Source organism: Drosophila eugracilis, unplaced genomic scaffold (genome assembly GCF_018153835.1).
Source record: "Drosophila eugracilis isolate 14026-0451.02 unplaced genomic scaffold, ASM1815383v1 contig_90, whole genome shotgun sequence".
Lineage (NCBI taxonomy): Eukaryota > Metazoa > Arthropoda > Insecta > Diptera > Drosophilidae > Drosophila > Drosophila eugracilis.
The window spans coordinates 9,797,587-9,816,226 of record NW_024573812.1 but is presented as its reverse complement, the minus strand read 5'-3'; the positions used below and the strand labels follow the sequence as shown (position 1 = coordinate 9,816,226).

The following is an 18,640-nucleotide window of genomic DNA, read 5'->3' as shown; positions in this document are numbered from 1 at the left end:
GTCAACTTAGAAATCAAACGAGATTGTAGTGCTTTGCAGGACTGACACACAATATAGTTGCCCAACACTACACAATTTCGACATGTTAGAAAATACCACACTATTATAATACCAATTGAATTGGCGCCAGAATCTACAATGGAAATTTGTATAAAAAATTTTTATTTACAATAAAATGAATATGTTTTTATTCAGTATGAAAACTTTTGTACATATTCCGAAATAAATTAGAAAAAACAAATAATAACTCACTCAAAACGTACTAACTTAAATTTGCTTTGTAATTTTAAAATGGTCACTGCTTCTTAAGTTTAATGGAGTATAATTAAAAAAATACACACCAAATAGTAAAAAAAAAAACTTTATCAGGGAATAAATATTTTGTGATTTCTTTTCTGACCTGTGTGGTATTTTCCGAGTGATCAGATCTGGTCACACTGCTGTTTTGTGATCGCGATCGAAAGGGCGACGTGAATAAAATACGTTTTAATTAAGTTTAATGCGACAAATAAAATAAATAATTTAATACCAACAAAACCGAGCTTTTGGGTGGAATGTGCGTGGAGTTGTGAGTGTGCGATAAAACCGAAACGAAAAGAGAGCAAACGAAGTATTTGAGGAAGAAAAGTGGATAAAAAGCTAAAAGTGAAAACCGTTGAAATATCGAAATTACAATATTGAATGCCAGAAAACAAACAAAAGGGAGCGACACAAAGGAAAATCAGCAAACGTGCTTGGAGTTTTAATTATTTGGTGAGTGGAACAAGGGGAAAGGATGCAAATGCAATCTGTAAAATTCAATTCTTCTGGTGAAACACACACATGTGATTTGCACAGGTGTGGGTGGCTCTGCTCTGTGTGCAAATAACAAAATTGTGAAAAACAACTCGCACACAAGCACACTTGAATAGATCATTGTGAGGTAGTGCAACAAATAAAAGCAATAAGTAAACACTTTTAAACACGGGCAACAAGTTGTGATATTCAAGGGGGTGGGCTTTTTCAAAGTTTCCCAACATTTTACTTTTTAAATCGATCTTTTTATTTTTTATCTACTATTGCGTAGCTGCCAATGTCACCTGTTTTTTGCTCTCTCTCTCGCGCTCTGTCCCTCCCTCTCGCTCACTCCCACACTGGCTGTAGCAGGTTTTTATCTTGTGCCGTTAACATAGTCACTACGTGTCTCTTTCGCACTCGCCCTGCATATAGGTGAGTATGCGTGTGTGTCTGTGCAAGACTGCACGTAACTGTATGATGCCATATACGTATACGTATTTCCGCCTATTGATAACGACCAAAACTCCCTCGAAATGGCCTTAATTCTTTTCGAAATATGTAAACGAAACGTTCGGGTACATCCCCCACACACCACCCTCACACACTTTACCACCCACCGCCCACACACACCGATGCTTCTAATCGCAAAGTGCAAATATTGATTTTCTATGTGTGCTTTTAGATTTTCTACCACTATCAATAATAATAAGCGGTCACTGTTTGTTGTTGTTTCTTTGGTTTAATTTTCGTATGAAAAACAAGTTCAACACTTTTTGTTTTGCACTTGTTGTGCACTGAAAGAAGAGAATGTTGGATGATTACTTATTTTTGATAATTTAATACATTTGTTGAACTCATGTTTACATTATGCACTTATTAAAATAATTTTTAGTACTTGTAAATTTGAAATGTTTTTTTCGTTTATTAAATCAGTTATTTTTTCTATGTGTATGTTATTGTTTCTGTTTCGTTTTGTGCCTTTGTTTATGTGGCGTTTTGTTGTAATTGCGGGAATTTCCCGGCATATGCACAGTTGAGAGTACAAATATAATCAGAGAGAGAGAGAGAAAGAGAGGGAGAGAGGCAATCATCATCTGGTTGGCATTATCTGGATTTATTTTCAGTTTCTAAAAGTTAACTCCGCCTTAAAAACATCTAATAAATTTAATACATTAAACAAATAATCAAAAGTAAATATAGCTACTATTTGTTAAATCAGAATTTATTAAATGGTTTTCAAGTTGTTTAGTTTTATTGTGTTTAAAGTTTATCCAACAGTATTAAAGAAGTTTCATTGTAAAAAGAAACTATCTTTAAAAAGTTAAAAATCATTAATAATCAACAAAAGCATAAATGTATTTGACAAAAATAATAAATCTTAATTTCAAGATCGCTTTTCTTGATAAAGCGCATTCTTTTGGTGATCTAAATGATAAATAAATGTTTTTACGGCAAATGCGAAAGTACTTTATTATATGTAATAGTATTTGTCTTCCTATACGATTTGGTTTTTTTTTCAAATTAATAAAAAAAGGATTTTAGTGGCCATTGTAACTATTCTATATTTGATACTAATCAAACTCACGCCCTCAATGAAAACTTTCCCATCAATTCAAATCAATCTTATCGCTTGCAATTGCGTTGATTTTCAGTGGAAGGGGTCGAGACGTGGGAAATGTATATGTATGTGTCCCCTGTTGCGAGGAGACACAAATGTCGTGATAAGGCGGGCTTCCCCCCTCGAAACCACACCGCACCTGGTTGGATTTGAACATGTGCACATTTTTGATAAAAAAAAAAAAAATTCGGCGGTAGGAGGATGATCGGAAATAAATAAATAATCGTAATGTATATTATGGGAGTATTCAAAGGAGGCAGGCGAGACCATGTTGACTTTCCATTCCCGAACCAATACCCAGTTCCATTCCCCTACGATTCAGATTTTGATTTCGATTCCCATGCCCATATTCCATTCTCGAAGTCGGCAATGACGTCAAGGCCTGACGTCTGCAGAAAATTCCGCAAAACGCCTCTTCAAATTATTGGCGAGGCAAGAAAAGCGAAAGAAAAGCGCCGAGCATTTTGGTGTTCAAAACAAATACAAAATGAAATACAAAATAAAATAATTTTCGTTCCATTTTTCGTCTTTTGGTATTTTGTGTGCTGCTTCCATTTCATTTCATGTCTTTGCATTTGATTTATAATTTTCACAATTCACATACTTTTTGTTCCCGCCATCTCTTTTTATTTAATTTCCAAGTCGTTTTGTTGTTTCAACCACAAAGTGAAAGTTGTTTTTCATGTTATTTACTGTAGCCCCTTTTCTTGGGCTATCTCTTATTTTGCTAGTTCGTATCTTGTCTGTCTGTCCATATGTTTTGTGTTTCAAAAGCCAAGTTGAAGGTGCGGGAAGGATGTCTTAGTACGTAGTTCCTTTCACAATTTATTTTTGTATACAAAAATATTTTTGGCCATTTTTTGTTATTTATATATATTTATTTTTTGACATGCCAGACAGCGAGATTTCCGGTCAATATGCATCGATACCTCAAAAGTCTTTTAGGGGCGCCAAGACGGCATGGTAAATCCCCAAGTCCAGCAATGATTTTATCTGACTTATAAGAATGATAGACAGAAAGATTATAAGCTTGCTGGGCTGTAAATTGCATTGGGGAAAGCCCCACATAATAGCTAGTTCAGACAATATTTAAAAGACCTATTTACCTATTTTTCATAATTAGATAACAAACCTATTGAGCACATACATAGTCATAGTATAAAAATGTTATTCTTACTTACGAGTATATTATGAAATAGAATTAATTATTTATCAGTTACTGATTAGTATAGAACACTATAAGAAGGCTAGCATTTCCTTCTATATCAACATATTTGTATACCTAAATATCGAACTGTAATCATTGGAAATTCCCATAAGACAGTTTTTCTTGTAAACCAGCTGAAGAACACGCGCTCACATCACTCCCACCATAGTTTTACAAAGGCATTTTAATGAATGGAAATTTTGCTTAACTAATTACAAGAGTTCCCCTGCAGTGAACCCGCCGCCGTCGCCACGCCCGCCCATCGAAATTTCACTCCCTCGCAATCCAAAATACCTAAACAATCGTGGGCTGCCATAATTTTAATGACTTTGTAAACTTTTTTTTTATTTTGTTGTATTTCGTTTTGTATGTTTTTGGCACACAGTGCGAACTTTTATTTGTTTTTTCTTGTTATTATTGCTCTTAGCTGGTTTTATGTTTGTTTTGCGTGTCCTCGAGAAAACACAAAAAATAAAATTCGAACTTAGAAAAAGACAAATGATCTTTTACCTGTAGAATAAGTATATTGTTTAAACAGTGCGTGGCATAACTATGTGTTTGATGAAAAGAAAAACAATTGAAAGAAAAAGAAAGAAAAATAAGAGCTCTCTTTATTGATCTTATTTATTTACGAAACAAGGAGCCCTTAACAAATTATTGAAAATGTCAGTTTATGCTTTTTTTTAGTTAATGTTAATTTTAGTATTAATATTATTCGTCAAAAGATATAAAAAAAACAATCTTATTTTCAAGTTTCTGAGGTTTTCATAGTGGAATCTGTTTAGTAATTAGCAATTATTATTAATTTGTCTTGCAAATTCGTAAACAGTGAAATATTGAGCTTTAAAAAAAGTTTTTGAATATTATGACAAAATTTAACAAAATCCGGAAACCTTATCTGGTTAACCGATTTCTTAGATGGTATAATATCCACATCCGAACCACACTGTACCTATGTATTTCCATATGAACATATGTATCCATAGCATTATCATTCCACACGACGAGTACTCTCAATTTCTTATATATACTATTGGCTGCGAAATATTTGACGTCGATTTCCGATTTTCTGGCCTGTGCATTCTGGGCACCCGGTCTCTGTATGGGTGTATCTCTATCTCGTCTATCTGCCCTGCATATATCTGGCTAATTGTGAAGGTCGTTTACGTCTGCAGTCGATCGCCTCGTTCCTGCTGTTGTTGTTGTTGTTGTTGTTGTTGTTTGTCTGCCACCCGCTATAAGGAAAAAAAATAAGAGGGAGGAAAAAAGAAAGGCAGACGAAGCTGGCAAACAAAACGAAGCAATCGAAAGAGCACACAAAATGAATTTTCATTGCCTCCCTGTCAGCCCCTCCTTCTCCCCTCCAATTTGATCTCTTTTCCCTCAAGAAATTCCTACCCAAAAAAAAAAAAACAAGAAAAAAACGGAGAAATTGTTTATATTTATACGCTAAATATTTTCAAATATCAGATCGCAATTTACGTGTTCCGCTCATCCGCCAATAAGTACCCCGCAGAATGATGGTGGAATTTTATGGAAGAACTAAAGAAAACCAAAAGAAAAGAAAAGACAAGAAACATTGTTTTCATAATTTTCGTGGAGGTTTATCTCTAATGGCTTCTTAATTTCCCTGGCAACTTGCAAATGTTGTTATCACGGGCGAAAAAACTGCCTGGCTTATGGTCTTAAAATAAACAGCAACTGGAAAGTGAGAAAAATAGAATTATAATTTATTATTTATGTTTTGCTGGTCAATTTTTTTAAGGCGCCATCGCTGTGAATTTATTGGTTTATATTTTTAATGAATTATACATTCTTTCGTATAGATTTTGTGACATGGTTTGTTTTCGGTTTATTATTTGTTTTTATTTAGTGTGTCAGGAAAAACAAAAAATTGGAGCTGCGAGGGCGGTTCTAATACTTGGCTAAGCCATTGGCTAATTTAAGCGATTTGCTCGCTGATGGACAGCAATTAAATGTTTATCCCACTTGATGGGTTTTCGCTTTTTTATTTAAATTAATTTCCCTCGTCTTCAACTCTTTCACCTCGGCCAGCATATCATTAATTTTTTGCCTCTATTTTCCTTTTTTTTTTTTTAGATATTTTCTATATGTACAAGTCTTTCTTTTTGGCGTTTTTGTTTTTTTTTTCAAATATTTCATTCAATTTTCTTAGCATTGCAGTGTTTGTGTGAAACACCCACACAAAAATTTATTTTTATACAAGAGAATCAAAGAGAAAGAGCAAAATTCTGTTGCATATTGGTATTGGTGTGGCAAAAATATTGAATGATTTAATTGATTCGTTACGGGCTCTTTTATTTCTTTTACATTTAGTATGCTGTTCTCAACGTAACAAATTGCAATTGTTCCACGTTGCGTATGTGTGATATTTATTGATATCCTTGGATCACGAGTACACACAGTAATTGATTTATTTGGTTATTACTTTTGGTAAACTTGCATCTTTAGTTCGAATTTCAATAATTTTCTCTTGAATAAATATAAAATATATCTGTTGTTTACGCTCTCCCAAACATTTTCACTCGCACACACAAGCATAAAGACAGCTCTCCTATGCTCATGATCTTTTCAAAATTTGTAGGCCTTTGCCTTTCATTCTCAAAAATATTTGGTATTTGTTTTTCAGTTCTTCGCTGGCACTTAAAGCGTTCAAACGCGTTCGAAACCAACTGAAAACAAATTTCATATTTCCTCAGAACTTCGCGAAAATTTTCGTATTAACGAAATAAAAACCAAAAAAATTAATAAATTTATTTTTATTGTGACTTAAAAGATAAAACATCTAAATGGTTTATAGGCAGAAAAAATGCCAGCGTTCAAACTAAAGAAGAATAATACTTTATACGGAAAATAATTCAACAAAAATATCAATAACGTTTATTTAAGAATTAAACGTATTTCAAAGCTAATATAAAAAGTAAACAGTGAATAAAAGTGATAGATTTGAGAAAATAATTTCAAAAATATATTTTATGAATATATTGCTATAAAACAAAAACTCCTAAACTATTATAATTGTCAAGGATAATTTCCCAGTGAAAAATTTGTCATCGATACAACTGGAGAATACTTATTTTATAAACCCTAAAGAATATATTTATATAAAATGTGAGTTAAATAAATTTTTTAAAAACTTCCATTACTAAGAACTATTAAATATAAAAAAAAGATGTTTACTTAGCATTTTTGTGAAACAACTGTTAAAAAACAAAATATTTAATACCAAATTGGCAAATACTTTTATTACCATTTATCGCCTTTTTATAGAAAAAATGTGTGGGTAGACGATACGGATATGTATTATAGTTAACCCTATCACGGAAATTAGGCGCCAATAGCTTATCTATTTCAAGCATCGATAGTGTGTACTATATAAAGCGGGTGATAATTTATCTTAGCCATCCTTGACAATGGCCGACTCTGTTGGCCAGTCAAAGCAAGATATAGACAATATGGCACGGCTAAGTTGTGTCATAAATATTTTTAAATATCCCATGTCATTTCGCCAGAGATCTCTCTTAGCCCCTGTTTATCCGCAGCTTTTTTTTTATTATTTCGAAAAAATGATAAATAAAATAGAAAAAGTGCTCTTAAACACGCTTAGTTAATGTTCTAAATCGGGCAGTGGAATAACCCACCCGAGTGGGTGAACCAAAAAATCGATTCCTCCCTCCCATCAGTAATTGAATTATAGCCAAACACCTGACTGATGTCTGTTTTTCCTTTTCTTGCATTCCCCCAGGTCTCCAGCTGTGACAGATGATGGCCTAAAATGGCGGCTACACCACCAATGCCGCCCGGATCAAGTACCCACCAATTGAATGGCAAACCCAGCGGCAAGGGCAACCCCCTAACCGAGGCGATCAATCAGCACTTTCAGCGGAAGAACCAGAATCAGAACAACAATCAGAACCCTAACCCGAACCTCAATAGTCCCGTCAGCCGCAACGGAAGCAATGAACAGCTGGAGCTGTTGGATCAACCATCGCATCCACAGCCGCAGCAAGAAGACTCCAGTGGCAAGGGCAAACCGAGCTGTCATTGCACAAACATTAGTATTATGCACCTGTTCCATGAGATGAAGCAAGAGTTCCCAACGATACCCGATGCTATAGTGACGCAATGTGTCAATGAGAATTGTCATCAGCGCGACAACTGTATCCAGATGTTGAGGAAGGAACTAGCCCTGCATCCCATCCCAGTGCAAAGTTATCCGGCCAAGGTGTTGCAGCAACAACAGCAGCAGCATAATCATCAGAACAGGCAGGCCAAACCTCCCACGCCGCTGAAACCATCGCGGGTAGCACCACCACATCCGGAAGTGGGGCAGAGCAATGGAGTGGCTACTCCGCCAGGTGTTGTTAGTAGTCCACTTCCCATTACGCAACCCAGGCCACGACCCACTACGCTCAATATACAGCGCCAGTTTAGCACACAGTTGCAGCAGAAGATTCAGCAGCGGCAGCAGCGTCAACAGAGAGATCTCCATCCGCCCCAGTTGACGCCGACGTCCTTGAGCAAGCCACTGCGCCGAGCACCGCCCCTTCCACCGCTGCCTAAGCCAAAGCCCGGCAGCTTCTCCAACGATTCCTCCTGTCTCACAAGTCCCATGAGCTCCAGCGAATCGGAACTCTCGCTAAATGCGGCCTCCTTATCGTCGCCTACGTCGGCAGCGACTACAGCTGCGGGAGCGTCAGCAGCAGCAGCACCAGTAATCGCACCAGCGCAACAACAACCCTCGCCCGTGCGACATCGTTCAGTCATTACGCTTCAGCCAGAACCGCCGTACGCGCGCGACTTCCGCAGCGTTGACTTTCCGCCGACAACGACTACGACGTCAACGCCGCCTCTTCCGTCGCCCAGCTCGGTAGCATCACCCGGAATTCCTGGCGGCCGCAAGAGTTTTACCTCGCTCAATCTAACTCTGCGCCAGCCAACGGGTTCGGCACAATCGGCCATCGACATTACCGCCGGTCCGGCGCCTAGTGGCCAAGGTAGTGGGATCACCTACTCGAGCGTTAGTTTCGACGCGCGTCGGGGAACGCACAAGAATTTCCAACTGACGGTGACCGACGAGGGCAGTGTCTTTAGTGCGGGGTGCATTCACCCGAGAACTTCGTACGCCGCTCCTTGTGAGCCTGTGGTAAGTGTTCCGGCAAATCAGCAGCCCCCGCCGCCAGCAGCTGCAGTGGTGCTCGACGGACTTGGGGAGGCCGATATGGCATCGGACATATTCCCTTATCCTACGCAGGAGCAGAACCACATTGTGGCCTCAAACTACAATAATAACCATGCCGCCAATAACAACAACGGGATCAGCAGCAGCGTGGACAATAGTCCCACCATGCCTCTTTACGAAGGAGTCATGGAGGAGTGCGATCGCGAAGGTAAGGTTGACATTTTTGCACTCGGCGAGAATCTTGGGGGGTTAAAAGGGGCACATGTGCCTGGTAAAGTGTTTTTATGTCCATTTTCTGTTGTTATACTCTACGACGAGGTAGTGTACATTTTAGAACGATTTTGAAACTGAAATGAAGATAATATTAATAGTTTAGTTAATCACAACGTATATATGTGTGGGATTGTCTATTAGTTTCCATGAAACAATCGTTTTTAATTTAATCAAACACACTTTTTGAATAGACTCTAATATGGGTTATACTCAGCAGCTGGTGTGGTGAAAATAAATATTAAACAAATCCACAAAGATTGTTTGAATATTTCCAGAGAATTTCATGATAATATGCAAAATGCATTGCATTTAAATTTTAGATATTTGGAGAAAGTTTGATTAGGCGTTCAGTTTAGTAGTTGGAAGTTTTAATTAACAGAAAACTTACTAAAACCCCGAAAAAAGACATAAGTGACTTACAAAATGTAAAATATGTATCTTTCAGATAGCTTATTATTCACACTTGAATTAACCCATAGACTAAACAGACAAGAGTATTCCGTTCTTCGCCAACCGAATTCGGATCTGCATTCTTGTTATTATTGTGTTCCAACGCGTGTTGGATTCCATTGCTTATCGACCAGACGACGTCGTAGTTGGGCTCCTCAGTTCGTTTATCAGTGTACAGGTTCTCGCCCAATATTGTTTACATTTGATAAGGAAATTGAATTACGCCCTGAAATAGAATTTGCGGGAACTGGCATGTCTTATGATCCGCAAACATGAACATTTTGGCTGGCCATCTAATGGGCAAAATTATACAAATTCAAGGGATGTGTGAAGGAAGGGCGGCTTTAGCTAGGGGTTACCCGGGACTTATGATCTTATGATTATATGGGATTGATTTCAATATCATTTTAATTATAAAGCAGCGGCAACTTATAGTATATAGAGTGACAAGTTGACGTCATGAAGTACAGAGGTAGAGAGGTAATAGGCAGTTATCAGCAGGCGATAGTATTTTAGAAACAGAGAATTCTTAAATAAATATTAGATACGTTTCTTCAAATGCCTGGCAATCGTCATAATAATGATGTAAGTGGCTTTGACTTCCTTAATAAAATGAAAAGATTATCGGAATGCAAAATATTATTTATAATCCTCCTTGTTCAACATTGTTGCATTTCAATTGCTTTTCTGCACATTACATATATATATCAAACCTGATCCATATCGGACGCCCACGCGATCCGAATTTATAGATTGAAAATGTCTTTTGTCTGGCTTCAGGCTTTGGCCATGTTTTCCCCGATTTCACACCCCCTTCGTTTTCACTTTATTTATACGCTTCTGCTTTGGCCGCTCTTTCTGCGACGTTTTTAATTTGTTTTTTCGCCGCGAGACGTTCAAGTTCAGGGCGAAATGTGTGGGTGGCAATACCATTGAGAGAAACAAAGGAGAAAGAGAGAAGAAAGCGTTACGGAAAATCTCACCGTTTGATCACCTAAGGTATTAAGCATACGCAGCGTGGGCCCAAAAGGCACTTACACTTTGACATTTCATCACGCGACGCAATCACGAGAAAACACTTTAAATGTCGTTCAGATTCTCAGGGAAAAACATTTTGGAATTTAGAAAAGCGCAAGAAAACCATTAATGAATGGTTTAATGTATCAATTAAGATGCCATCGTTTTTCGCATAATGATGTGACATATTCGCCACATAGACATAGATTAGAGAACCCTTGGCCCACTGCCCTGCTGGCTATTTCCGTTGGAAATCTATCAAGCGTCTAAAAATATTCAAATGAACAGTCGCCCAAATCAAAACACAGAATGCATCGAAAAGACTTTGTCTGTGTGGTTTTTTGTACTTATTTATTTTTACCTATTTTTTCGTAGGAATAAATTATTATTAGATTGATTTTTGGTTGTTCTTGCTTGCGCATTTTCACTAAATTTATCTATTTAAATATAAATTCTGTTTATGAACCCCTCTACTTCTATCTGCGGCTGCCGTGCGGGTGGTGGGGTAATTATTTTTAGCAACAAAACAGAGTAATAAAATGTGAGGCGTTAGATAGTAAAAATAAATCTAGCAGCGGGGAATATTTGGAAAATTCGAAATGCCGAAAGGCAATCACTTGTTGCCAGGCCAACGAGGACCGACATCCCAATGCCAATTGATTGATAATTTTTCTGTCTTTATTCCAATCTCTATTTTAGTCCATGCTGCCACAATTGAGCGACAGAAGCAGCGGCGCGACAAGCTGGCCAATGCGCTGAGGGACAACAAAAAGCGGCTGCTGGTCCTGGAACAGGAGATCAACATCCTAACCGAGCCTGTGCCGGTTGGCGAATCTGAAAGACTGGATAGAGATATCATTCAACTGACTAAGGACTGTAACCGGCTGCTTGAATGCCTAAATGGTAAGGGTAATATCATTACGGCTAGGATTCTTCCATGACTAACTTTTGTTTCCTTAACTCCACAGAACCGCAGGCGAATGGCTCTGGTACCGCGGCAAATCAAATTAACCGCCAGCAACCTTCTCCCGCTAGCAATGCCCCCCAGCAGCAGCAGCAGCAGCCTCAGCCACAGCCATTCCCGCGCCACCGTCAAGGTGTTCGCGCCCAGGCGCCGCCCAATTCGCTGCGTCTACACTCGGTGCCGGCAGCACCCACCACCCAGCCGGTCCTGGACTTTGGCCAGCATCACAGCAGTGCTCCGACATCGGCATGTCTGACGCCCCAGCAGCAAAACCAACAGCAGCAGCATCCGTTTCAGATGCAGCACGAACCGCCGCCCACGTACGCCGAGTACTATCAGTTCCAGCAGTATCTGCTTCAACAGCGACAACTGCAAGCGCAGCAGCAAATGTTGCAACACCAATTGCAGCAGCAGCAGTTACAACAGCAATTGCAGCAGCAACAGCTGCAACTGCAGCCACAGTTGCATCAACAGACGCAGCCACAGCAGGAGGAAGAATTTCTGTCCGACTCTGACGCAGACGAGGAGGAAACGCTGGACTCCTGGGCCTGCAACATGTGTACATTCCGCAATCATCCGCAACTAAATATTTGCGAGGCCTGTGAGAACGTTAGGATCCAGCCGGGTATGATACGCATTGTTTCCAACGGTGGCGGGGCCGCTACTGCTACTGCCACATCACCCGGCAGCCTTGACCAGCAACAGCAGCCGCCCCAACAGCCGTACGCCCTGCATACATAACACAAAAGCTGCAGCAAACGATCACAAAGTTATCTTAACGTGCATGAGCTCGCTCCGACTGTTGTTCCTGCATGCTCGACTTTGAAACTGTGATAGCATTTAAATTAGTAGGCGGCAGGTTCTTTATCTAATTAATACACTGCATGGCTCAACCTGAAAGACATGATCGAAAAGAAAAACGATAGCGAACGGAAACGAATTGCCTCTGTGCGCGGCATGTTTAAATTATTTTATTTGATTTATATTAATTAAATGCAATCGCCTCAGCCTCAGGCCGTTTATTTTAACAGCAACCCCTAACCGTTAAACTAGCTTTAAGCCAACAAAAAACACAGTTTATTATTTTTAGCCACCTTAAAAATAAATAAAGAACGTTATTTAAATATTTACACAAGCTTCGCCAGTTGTTGCCTTTAAACGTTGATTGGTAAAACGCAAAATATACATGTGTATGGGCTTTGTCCAAATGTTTATTTTTAGCCCCTTTGCTGAGCCGTGAGGATATACATATAACTCTCTCGCCAGGCGAAAATCGTAAGTATATAGTACATTTAACTAGCTAATAGAGTATCCCTATTGATTGATATCCTTCGCCATACAGGTATTATACACTCCTGGATACTATCATGACAATCGGCCAAACGCTCACCATAACATCATAGACAACTCCTGAGATTTTATAATTCGCTTTATTTTTTTTTGGTAACTTATCCTTAGGAATTGTAAAAATATAAAAAGAATTGTTTAGAAAAAATGCTGCTGGCAGCAATAATTATATTCTCTGTACTAAATAAGTCATTATCGTAATTTGAATTTGTAAGAAAAGACTTTTAGTAACGTCGCATCAACTGAAACTAGCTAATATTAAACTTAATGGAACACTGTACATTTTGTAAATATTTGCTAAGCTGCGAGGATAAGTGATTTAGGGTTTTCTACAAGAAAAAATATAAATGGTCAACTGGAACAACAACTTTTGTAAGCTTTTCATAAGCCGCATATATAACGACATTAAACTGCAATTTAAGATAGTGTTTTGTGTTTTTATTTGTTGCGTGAAATTCTGGATGTTTAAAAAATATCATAAATTATACTTAATAGACAAACTCAATAGTAATAAAGGTTTTGTGAGTATTTTTGAAGCTATAAAGAGTGAATTTATTCGTACTCTTTTAGATCGTACCTTCTCGCGTTTTAAAATAACATATTTCAATATAAACTATGATCATTTTCTAAGCTTTTATTTTCGTGAAATTAATCAAGATGTCGTCATTAAATGCATAATATTTATATATTAATTTAACATTAAATTAACTGTAGCCTTATTTGGTCTTTTGGTAACGTTTGACATGGTCATAAATCTATAATGTCAAATAGAATAATTTAAATTATAAAATCCAATTCCTCGACGGAAATAAAACATACTTCAATCCTGGGGATACCCGATACCGAAAAAATCATCTCCCTGAATATTATTAGGGAACGGGATCGAAATCCGATTCCTTGTCATCATCGCTTAAAAAGCCCATATCAAGAAAGTCTTGGTCGCTTAAATGTTCAAAGTCATCATCGGAATTTTCATAAAGGTCGACATCGGGATCGTCGGCATAGTCCAAGTTTATCCAATCATATTCGTATTCGTGGGCAGTTGTAGGCACAATTCGTATTATATCCTTAGGAACTTTATCAGGATGCTGCATATATTTATTTTAATGGTACTATTTATTATTTTTGGAGATAAAAATATTGTGAACACATTATGGCTCATAAATTTTAAATCTACTCTCAAGCGATTTGAAATCTCCAGATTGTGCTAAATTTGAAAGATTAAATACTCATTTCTAAATATACCAGATTGACAATGCGCAAGGTCGCGATGATGAAATTTTTGTGGGTGATCGGGAATGTGGTCACACTAAATACTCTTGGTCCAAAGGGCGATTTAACAAACATTTTGAAACTATGTGGAAATATACTATTCAAAGTACCAGCAAATTAGCAGGAAATGCTACATTATGCAGGCGAATTGTAACGCACAGTCCTAAATTGGCAGCGGAAGCAAATCGAAACAAAGAGAAGGCAAGTGAGAATGAGTCCTTCATGGCCAACATATTTCGGGGTTCTCTGGTATCAAGCCAAGTGTTCCCCTACCCAGATGTTTTATCCGCGGACCAAAAGGACCTTACCAACAGCCTGATAGACCCGTTTGAACGGTTCTTCTCCGATGTTAATGACGCAGCTCGCAACGATAAGAACGCTCAACTGGATGAGACTACGGCACAGGCTTTGTGGGAGCTTGGGGCCTTTGGAATACAAGTGCCATCTGATTACGGTGGCCTGGGTCTGAACAATACCCAGTACGGAAGGCTGTGCGCCATTGTGGGTGCCAATGATCTGGGACTGGGCATCACGATTGGCGCCCATCAGAGTATTGGATTCAAGGGAATACTTTTGTACGGCACCCCGGAACAAAAGGCGAAATATTTGCCCAAAGTAGCCGCTGAACAAGTCTACGCTGCCTTTGCCCTCACTGAACCAAGCTCCGGATCTGACGCTGGATCCATCCGATGCCGCGCTGTGAAAAGTGCCGATCAGAAATACTACGTACTCAATGGTTCGAAAATCTGGATTTCCAATGGTGGAATCGCGGAAATTATGACTGTTTTCGCTCAGACCGAGCAAGTCGACCCAAAAACTGGCGAAAAGAAGGACAAGGTGACTGCTTTCATTGTGGAAAGATCTTTCGGAGGCGTTACAAATGGTCCACCGGAGAAAAAAATGGGTATCAAGTCCTCAAATACGGCTGAAGTCTACTTTGAAGATGTGAAAATACCTATCGAAAATGTGCTAGGCAAGGAAGGAGACGGATTTAAGGTGGCCATGAACATATTGAACAACGGTCGTTTCGGAATGGGAGCCACGCTATCGGGAACAATGAAGAAATGCATTGAATTGGCCACCGACCATGCTAACAATCGGGTGCAATTCGGACAAAAGCTGAAGAACTATGGATCCATTCAAGATAAATTGGCCCAGATGAATATTCTTCAATATGCCACTGAATCGATGGCTTTTACTATTTCGCAAAACATGGACGCTGGAAGCAAAGACTACCACTTGGAAGCGGCGATATCGAAGATCTATGCTTCGGAAAGCGCCTGGTACGTTTGCGACGAGGCTATTCAAATTCTAGGTGGCATGGGATATATGGTGGAAACTGGTTTGGAACGAGTCCTAAGAGATTTGCGCATTTTCCGTATATTCGAGGGCACAAACGACATATTGCGGCTATTTATTGCACTGACTGGTATCCAATATGCCGGATCCCATCTTAAGGAACTGCAGCGTGCATTTAAGAATCCTTCAGCCAATTTGGGTCTGATTTTCAAAGAAGCCTCTAAGCGCGCTGCCTCGACTGTCGGCTTGGGCGGCACCGATCTTAGTGTCCACGTGGTGGATGAACTATTACCCTATGCGAAAAAAACGGCCCATTGTATTGATCTTTTTGGTCAATCGGTGGAAGAGCTATTGCTGCGATACAACAAAAATATAGTAAACGAACAAATTTTACTTACACGACTGGCAAACGCTGCCATTGATATTTATGCAATGGTTGTGACGCAATCACGATCATCTCGTGCAGTTAGTCTAAATCTTCCAACTGCACAGCACGAGATTAACATGACAAAGGCACTAACTATTCAGGCATCTGACCGAGTGATTAAGAATTTGCAGGCAGCTACTTCTAGGCATCATAAGGCTTTAAATGACAAAATTTCAACAATTGCTAAAACTACTCTTGAAAATGGCGGTGTAACAACGACTGGCGTCTTAGATCAAATTTAGAAAAATTAATTTTTATACGAATTTAAATCCTTTGATTGTTCCCTTAAAGAATTGAAATAAAGTCTTGTAAATAATGAAACAATAAATACATATCTCTCTCTTTACAAAAATATTAAACACTATTATGTGTAGTTATTAACTTGAAGCCGTGTTTTATTAAGTTAAGCTCAAGCTCATCCTAAAAAATCAAAAAAAAATCTGCCAAAATGCACTAAATTTCCGCAACCCACTTTTCAGCTCTCTCAATATCATTAATGCATTTCATTATGAGTTTGAATGCCTAGAGGCCGACTATTAAGCTAATAAACAAATACTTACCGCCTCGATAAATCTCTTGATGTTGTTGCTGGGGAAAAAGGTCGTCAGCTGAATGGGTAACTCTCGCTGAATTTCCCTGTTGGCCCTTTCCTGGCACACCTTGTTCACAATGTCCATCAATACGTTGTTGCTCTCGAAAAAAGTACTCTCTAGCCCGAGGAAGCACAATTTGCGACATGTACTGAACAGCTTCAAGATGGCAGTTTCCCTTACATTGCCCGAGAACCGAAGAGTGAACCGCTCCAATTTGGAGAGACCAGAGAGCCGGTCAAGCCCATCGTCAGCCACAATGCGGGAAATGACCAGTGTACGTAATCCGACCAGTTTGGATATGAGGTGAAGCATATTACGGTCCAGTTTGGTACCACCAATTATCTCAAGTCGCTCCAACTGTTCCGCTTTGTGCTCTGACAGCTGCTCAAATAGCTCGTTGGTCATTGGGTTAACGTTAGGCAAACTGATAAACACAGTCAGATACTTTAATCCAGGTAACTTGGCAACGAATTGGTAATTCTCTTCGTCGTGTGCTGTCATTACCACAGTCTCAAGCAATGGGCAGGACTTCTCGTTGATTATTTTGCGGTAGACATCGCACGATATGTATATGTTCTTAACGTTGAGTTCTTTCAGATGAGGAAAGGACTTGCAAATGTTGGAAAGGTAGGAGCCCTGAAAGTATTGACAGTCATTTAGCGTCAATGATTCGATAGTGGCCGGCAACTTCGCAAGGTTAATACCCTGCAAAGGATTTCCGCTCAAATTGAGAGTCTTCAGACTGCGAAGATTTCTTAAGCCCAAGATACACATATCTTGTATACACGACATGCGCAATTTCAGAGTCTCCAGCTTGTGCATTTTGGCGAAGATTTTGTTAATGTTGCGCGTAGTTATGGGACTGCTGACCAGATCCATTGTTTTGAGATTAGTGCAGTTATGAGCTAAAAAGTTGCACAGGCGTTGGGAGCGAATAGGGGACAGCATGCCCTCCACGTTCTGAATATGCCGACCGGACAAAAGGAAGAAGTCACGCATGTTCCAAACAGTCATACCATTGAGTTGCCAAAAATTAACCGACTTATGCAGCCTGGCGCTAGCCGCCTGGTATACGCATCTGAAGCGCAGGCAACTCCTGGCGAAGTGTATTTGATCAACCAGACTAAGATATTGGAGTATATTCTCTAAACAGTAATCGTCTAGGCTCATGATTGTGGAAGACGGTGCAGGCTTATCGCTTGGTAGCATACATAAGCTATCGTGATGGGGTTTTCCGAAAGCTTCCGGTTGATGCCAACTGTGACTAGCCTGAACAAAGAATATCCATCCGTCGATGCGGTGAGCCCGGTTAAAAAGAGCCCTAAAAATTAGAAAGAAAAGTAAAATAGTTAGGAAGACGTTAGAACATACTTAGCTGCATCTTGTTTTTGCGCGTATAAAACAAATCCAGTTAGGTAAAACTGATTTTCATTGCGTTCCCCACCGCCACGGGAAAATTTTCGGGGCTTAAATATTTGCATGCGAAGCACGCGCCCATAGGCCTCAAAGTGGTGCTCCAGAATGCTCTGATTCAGCTGCATGAGAAGGTCAACAGAAAATTAGTGGACCACAAAGGTGCTATATTGTACATGTACCTGCGGCGAAACCTTGTAGAAGTACAGCTTCTGTACGGGAACGTGGTCTTCGGTATAGGCAATCATGTTCTTTATATAATAGTTTTGATGGGCTGAAATAAAACATTGAAAACTCTGAATTCGAAATGGACATTCTTGTGCATGTCCACATGCCGCACCGGCCACCATGTGCAGCAAAAGCACTTGCTCTATTGGCATACCATTTGTTCACTTACGTGGATTAGTTAAGAAATGAGCCATTTTATATCCTGTCTTCGTTCTGCGATTAGATGTAAAAAATTTGAATTTTTTATAAAGTTGATTAAACTTGGAATTCAATATTCGTTTCAAGCGCCAAGTGAAGTTTGTCAGGACTAGTGTGACCGAAATCCGTATGGAAAAAGTTAAAAAAGGTTCAAAAGTGAAGTGTGTTATTAAGGGATATAATTGTTACAATTAATGAATGCCTACAACACATTTAGTTATTTATATTTTCAATCGACTTCTAAATGACTTTCAGGAATATATCTTTCTCTGAGTTTCACAGCATTAGAATTTAAAATAAGTTGCAAATGGTATTAAAACAGATCAATTCAAATCCAGAATATATATATGTAAA

At 39.0% G+C, this 18,640-nt stretch overlaps 3 protein-coding genes across 5 annotated transcripts; 2 read left to right on the top strand and 1 right to left on the bottom strand.

Annotated features, from left to right (window-relative positions):
• The first annotated feature begins 619 nt into the window (after positions 1–619).
• Positions 620–13,281, top strand: LOC108111961 (putative uncharacterized protein DDB_G0271606). 2 transcript variants are annotated; one of them, XM_017221664.2, is made up of 6 exons: positions 620–753; positions 7,369–9,013; positions 11,245–11,448; positions 11,514–12,134; positions 12,731–12,784; positions 12,852–13,281. In XM_017221664.2, exons 2-6 carry the CDS (start codon positions 7,399–7,401, stop codon positions 12,878–12,880), a joined length of 2,523 nt encoding a protein of 840 aa, XP_017077153.2. In that variant the 5' UTR covers positions 620–753; positions 7,369–7,398; the 3' UTR covers positions 12,881–13,281. The 2 variants fall into 2 exon arrangements, with proteins under 2 accessions (XP_017077153.2, XP_017077151.2); XM_017221662.2 differs by lacking the exons at positions 12,731–12,784; positions 12,852–13,281 and having other exon boundaries at positions 11,514–12,635.
• Positions 13,282–13,382: 101 nt separating this feature from the next.
• LOC108111963 lies at positions 13,383–18,364 on the bottom strand. Of its 2 annotated transcripts, XM_017221666.2 has the most exons (5): positions 18,258–18,364; positions 18,043–18,134; positions 17,819–17,973; positions 16,415–17,768; positions 13,383–13,944 (listed from the first exon to the last, which is right to left on the bottom strand). In XM_017221666.2, the coding sequence occupies exons 1-5, from the start codon at positions 18,280–18,282 to the stop codon at positions 13,726–13,728; spliced, it is 1,845 nt and encodes a 614-aa protein (XP_017077155.1). In that variant the 5' UTR covers positions 18,283–18,364; the 3' UTR covers positions 13,383–13,725. The 2 variants fall into 2 exon arrangements, 1 of the variants encoding a protein (XP_017077155.1); XR_001772632.2 differs by lacking the exons at positions 18,043–18,134; positions 18,258–18,364 and having other exon boundaries at positions 13,383–13,611; positions 13,676–13,944; positions 16,415–17,898.
• Positions 14,156–16,213, top strand: LOC108111962 (very long-chain specific acyl-CoA dehydrogenase, mitochondrial). The gene has a single exon (XM_017221665.2). The coding sequence runs from the start codon at positions 14,213–14,215 to the stop codon at positions 16,094–16,096; it is 1,884 nt and encodes a 627-aa protein (XP_017077154.1). The 5' UTR covers positions 14,156–14,212; the 3' UTR covers positions 16,097–16,213.
• Positions 18,365–18,640: the final 276 nt, after the last annotated feature.

Excerpts from the sequence above, each read along its gene's own strand:
- LOC108111961 (XM_017221662.2), top strand. The coding sequence starts at position 7,399 with ATGGCGGCTACACCACCAATGCCGCCCGGATCAAGTACCCACCAATTG. Across the intron at positions 9,014-11,244 it reads GGAGGAGTGCGATCGCGAAG|TCCATGCTGCCACAATTGAG; the intron begins GTAAGGTTGACA and ends TCTCTATTTTAG. Across the intron at positions 11,449-11,513 it reads GCTGCTTGAATGCCTAAATG|AACCGCAGGCGAATGGCTCT; the intron begins GTAAGGGTAATA and ends TTAACTCCACAG.
- LOC108111962 (XM_017221665.2), top strand. The coding sequence starts at position 14,213 with ATGTGGAAATATACTATTCAAAGTACCAGCAAATTAGCAGGAAATGCT.
- LOC108111963 (XM_017221666.2), bottom strand. The coding sequence starts at position 18,282 with ATGGCTCATTTCTTAACTAATCCAC. Across the intron at positions 18,135-18,257 it reads TCATTTCTTAACTAATCCAC|CCCATCAAAACTATTATATA; the intron begins GTAAGTGAACAA and ends GTTTTATTTCAG. Across the intron at positions 13,945-16,414 it reads TCAAGAGATTTATCGAGGCG|CATCCTGATAAAGTTCCTAA; the intron begins GTAAGTATTTGT and ends AAATATATGCAG.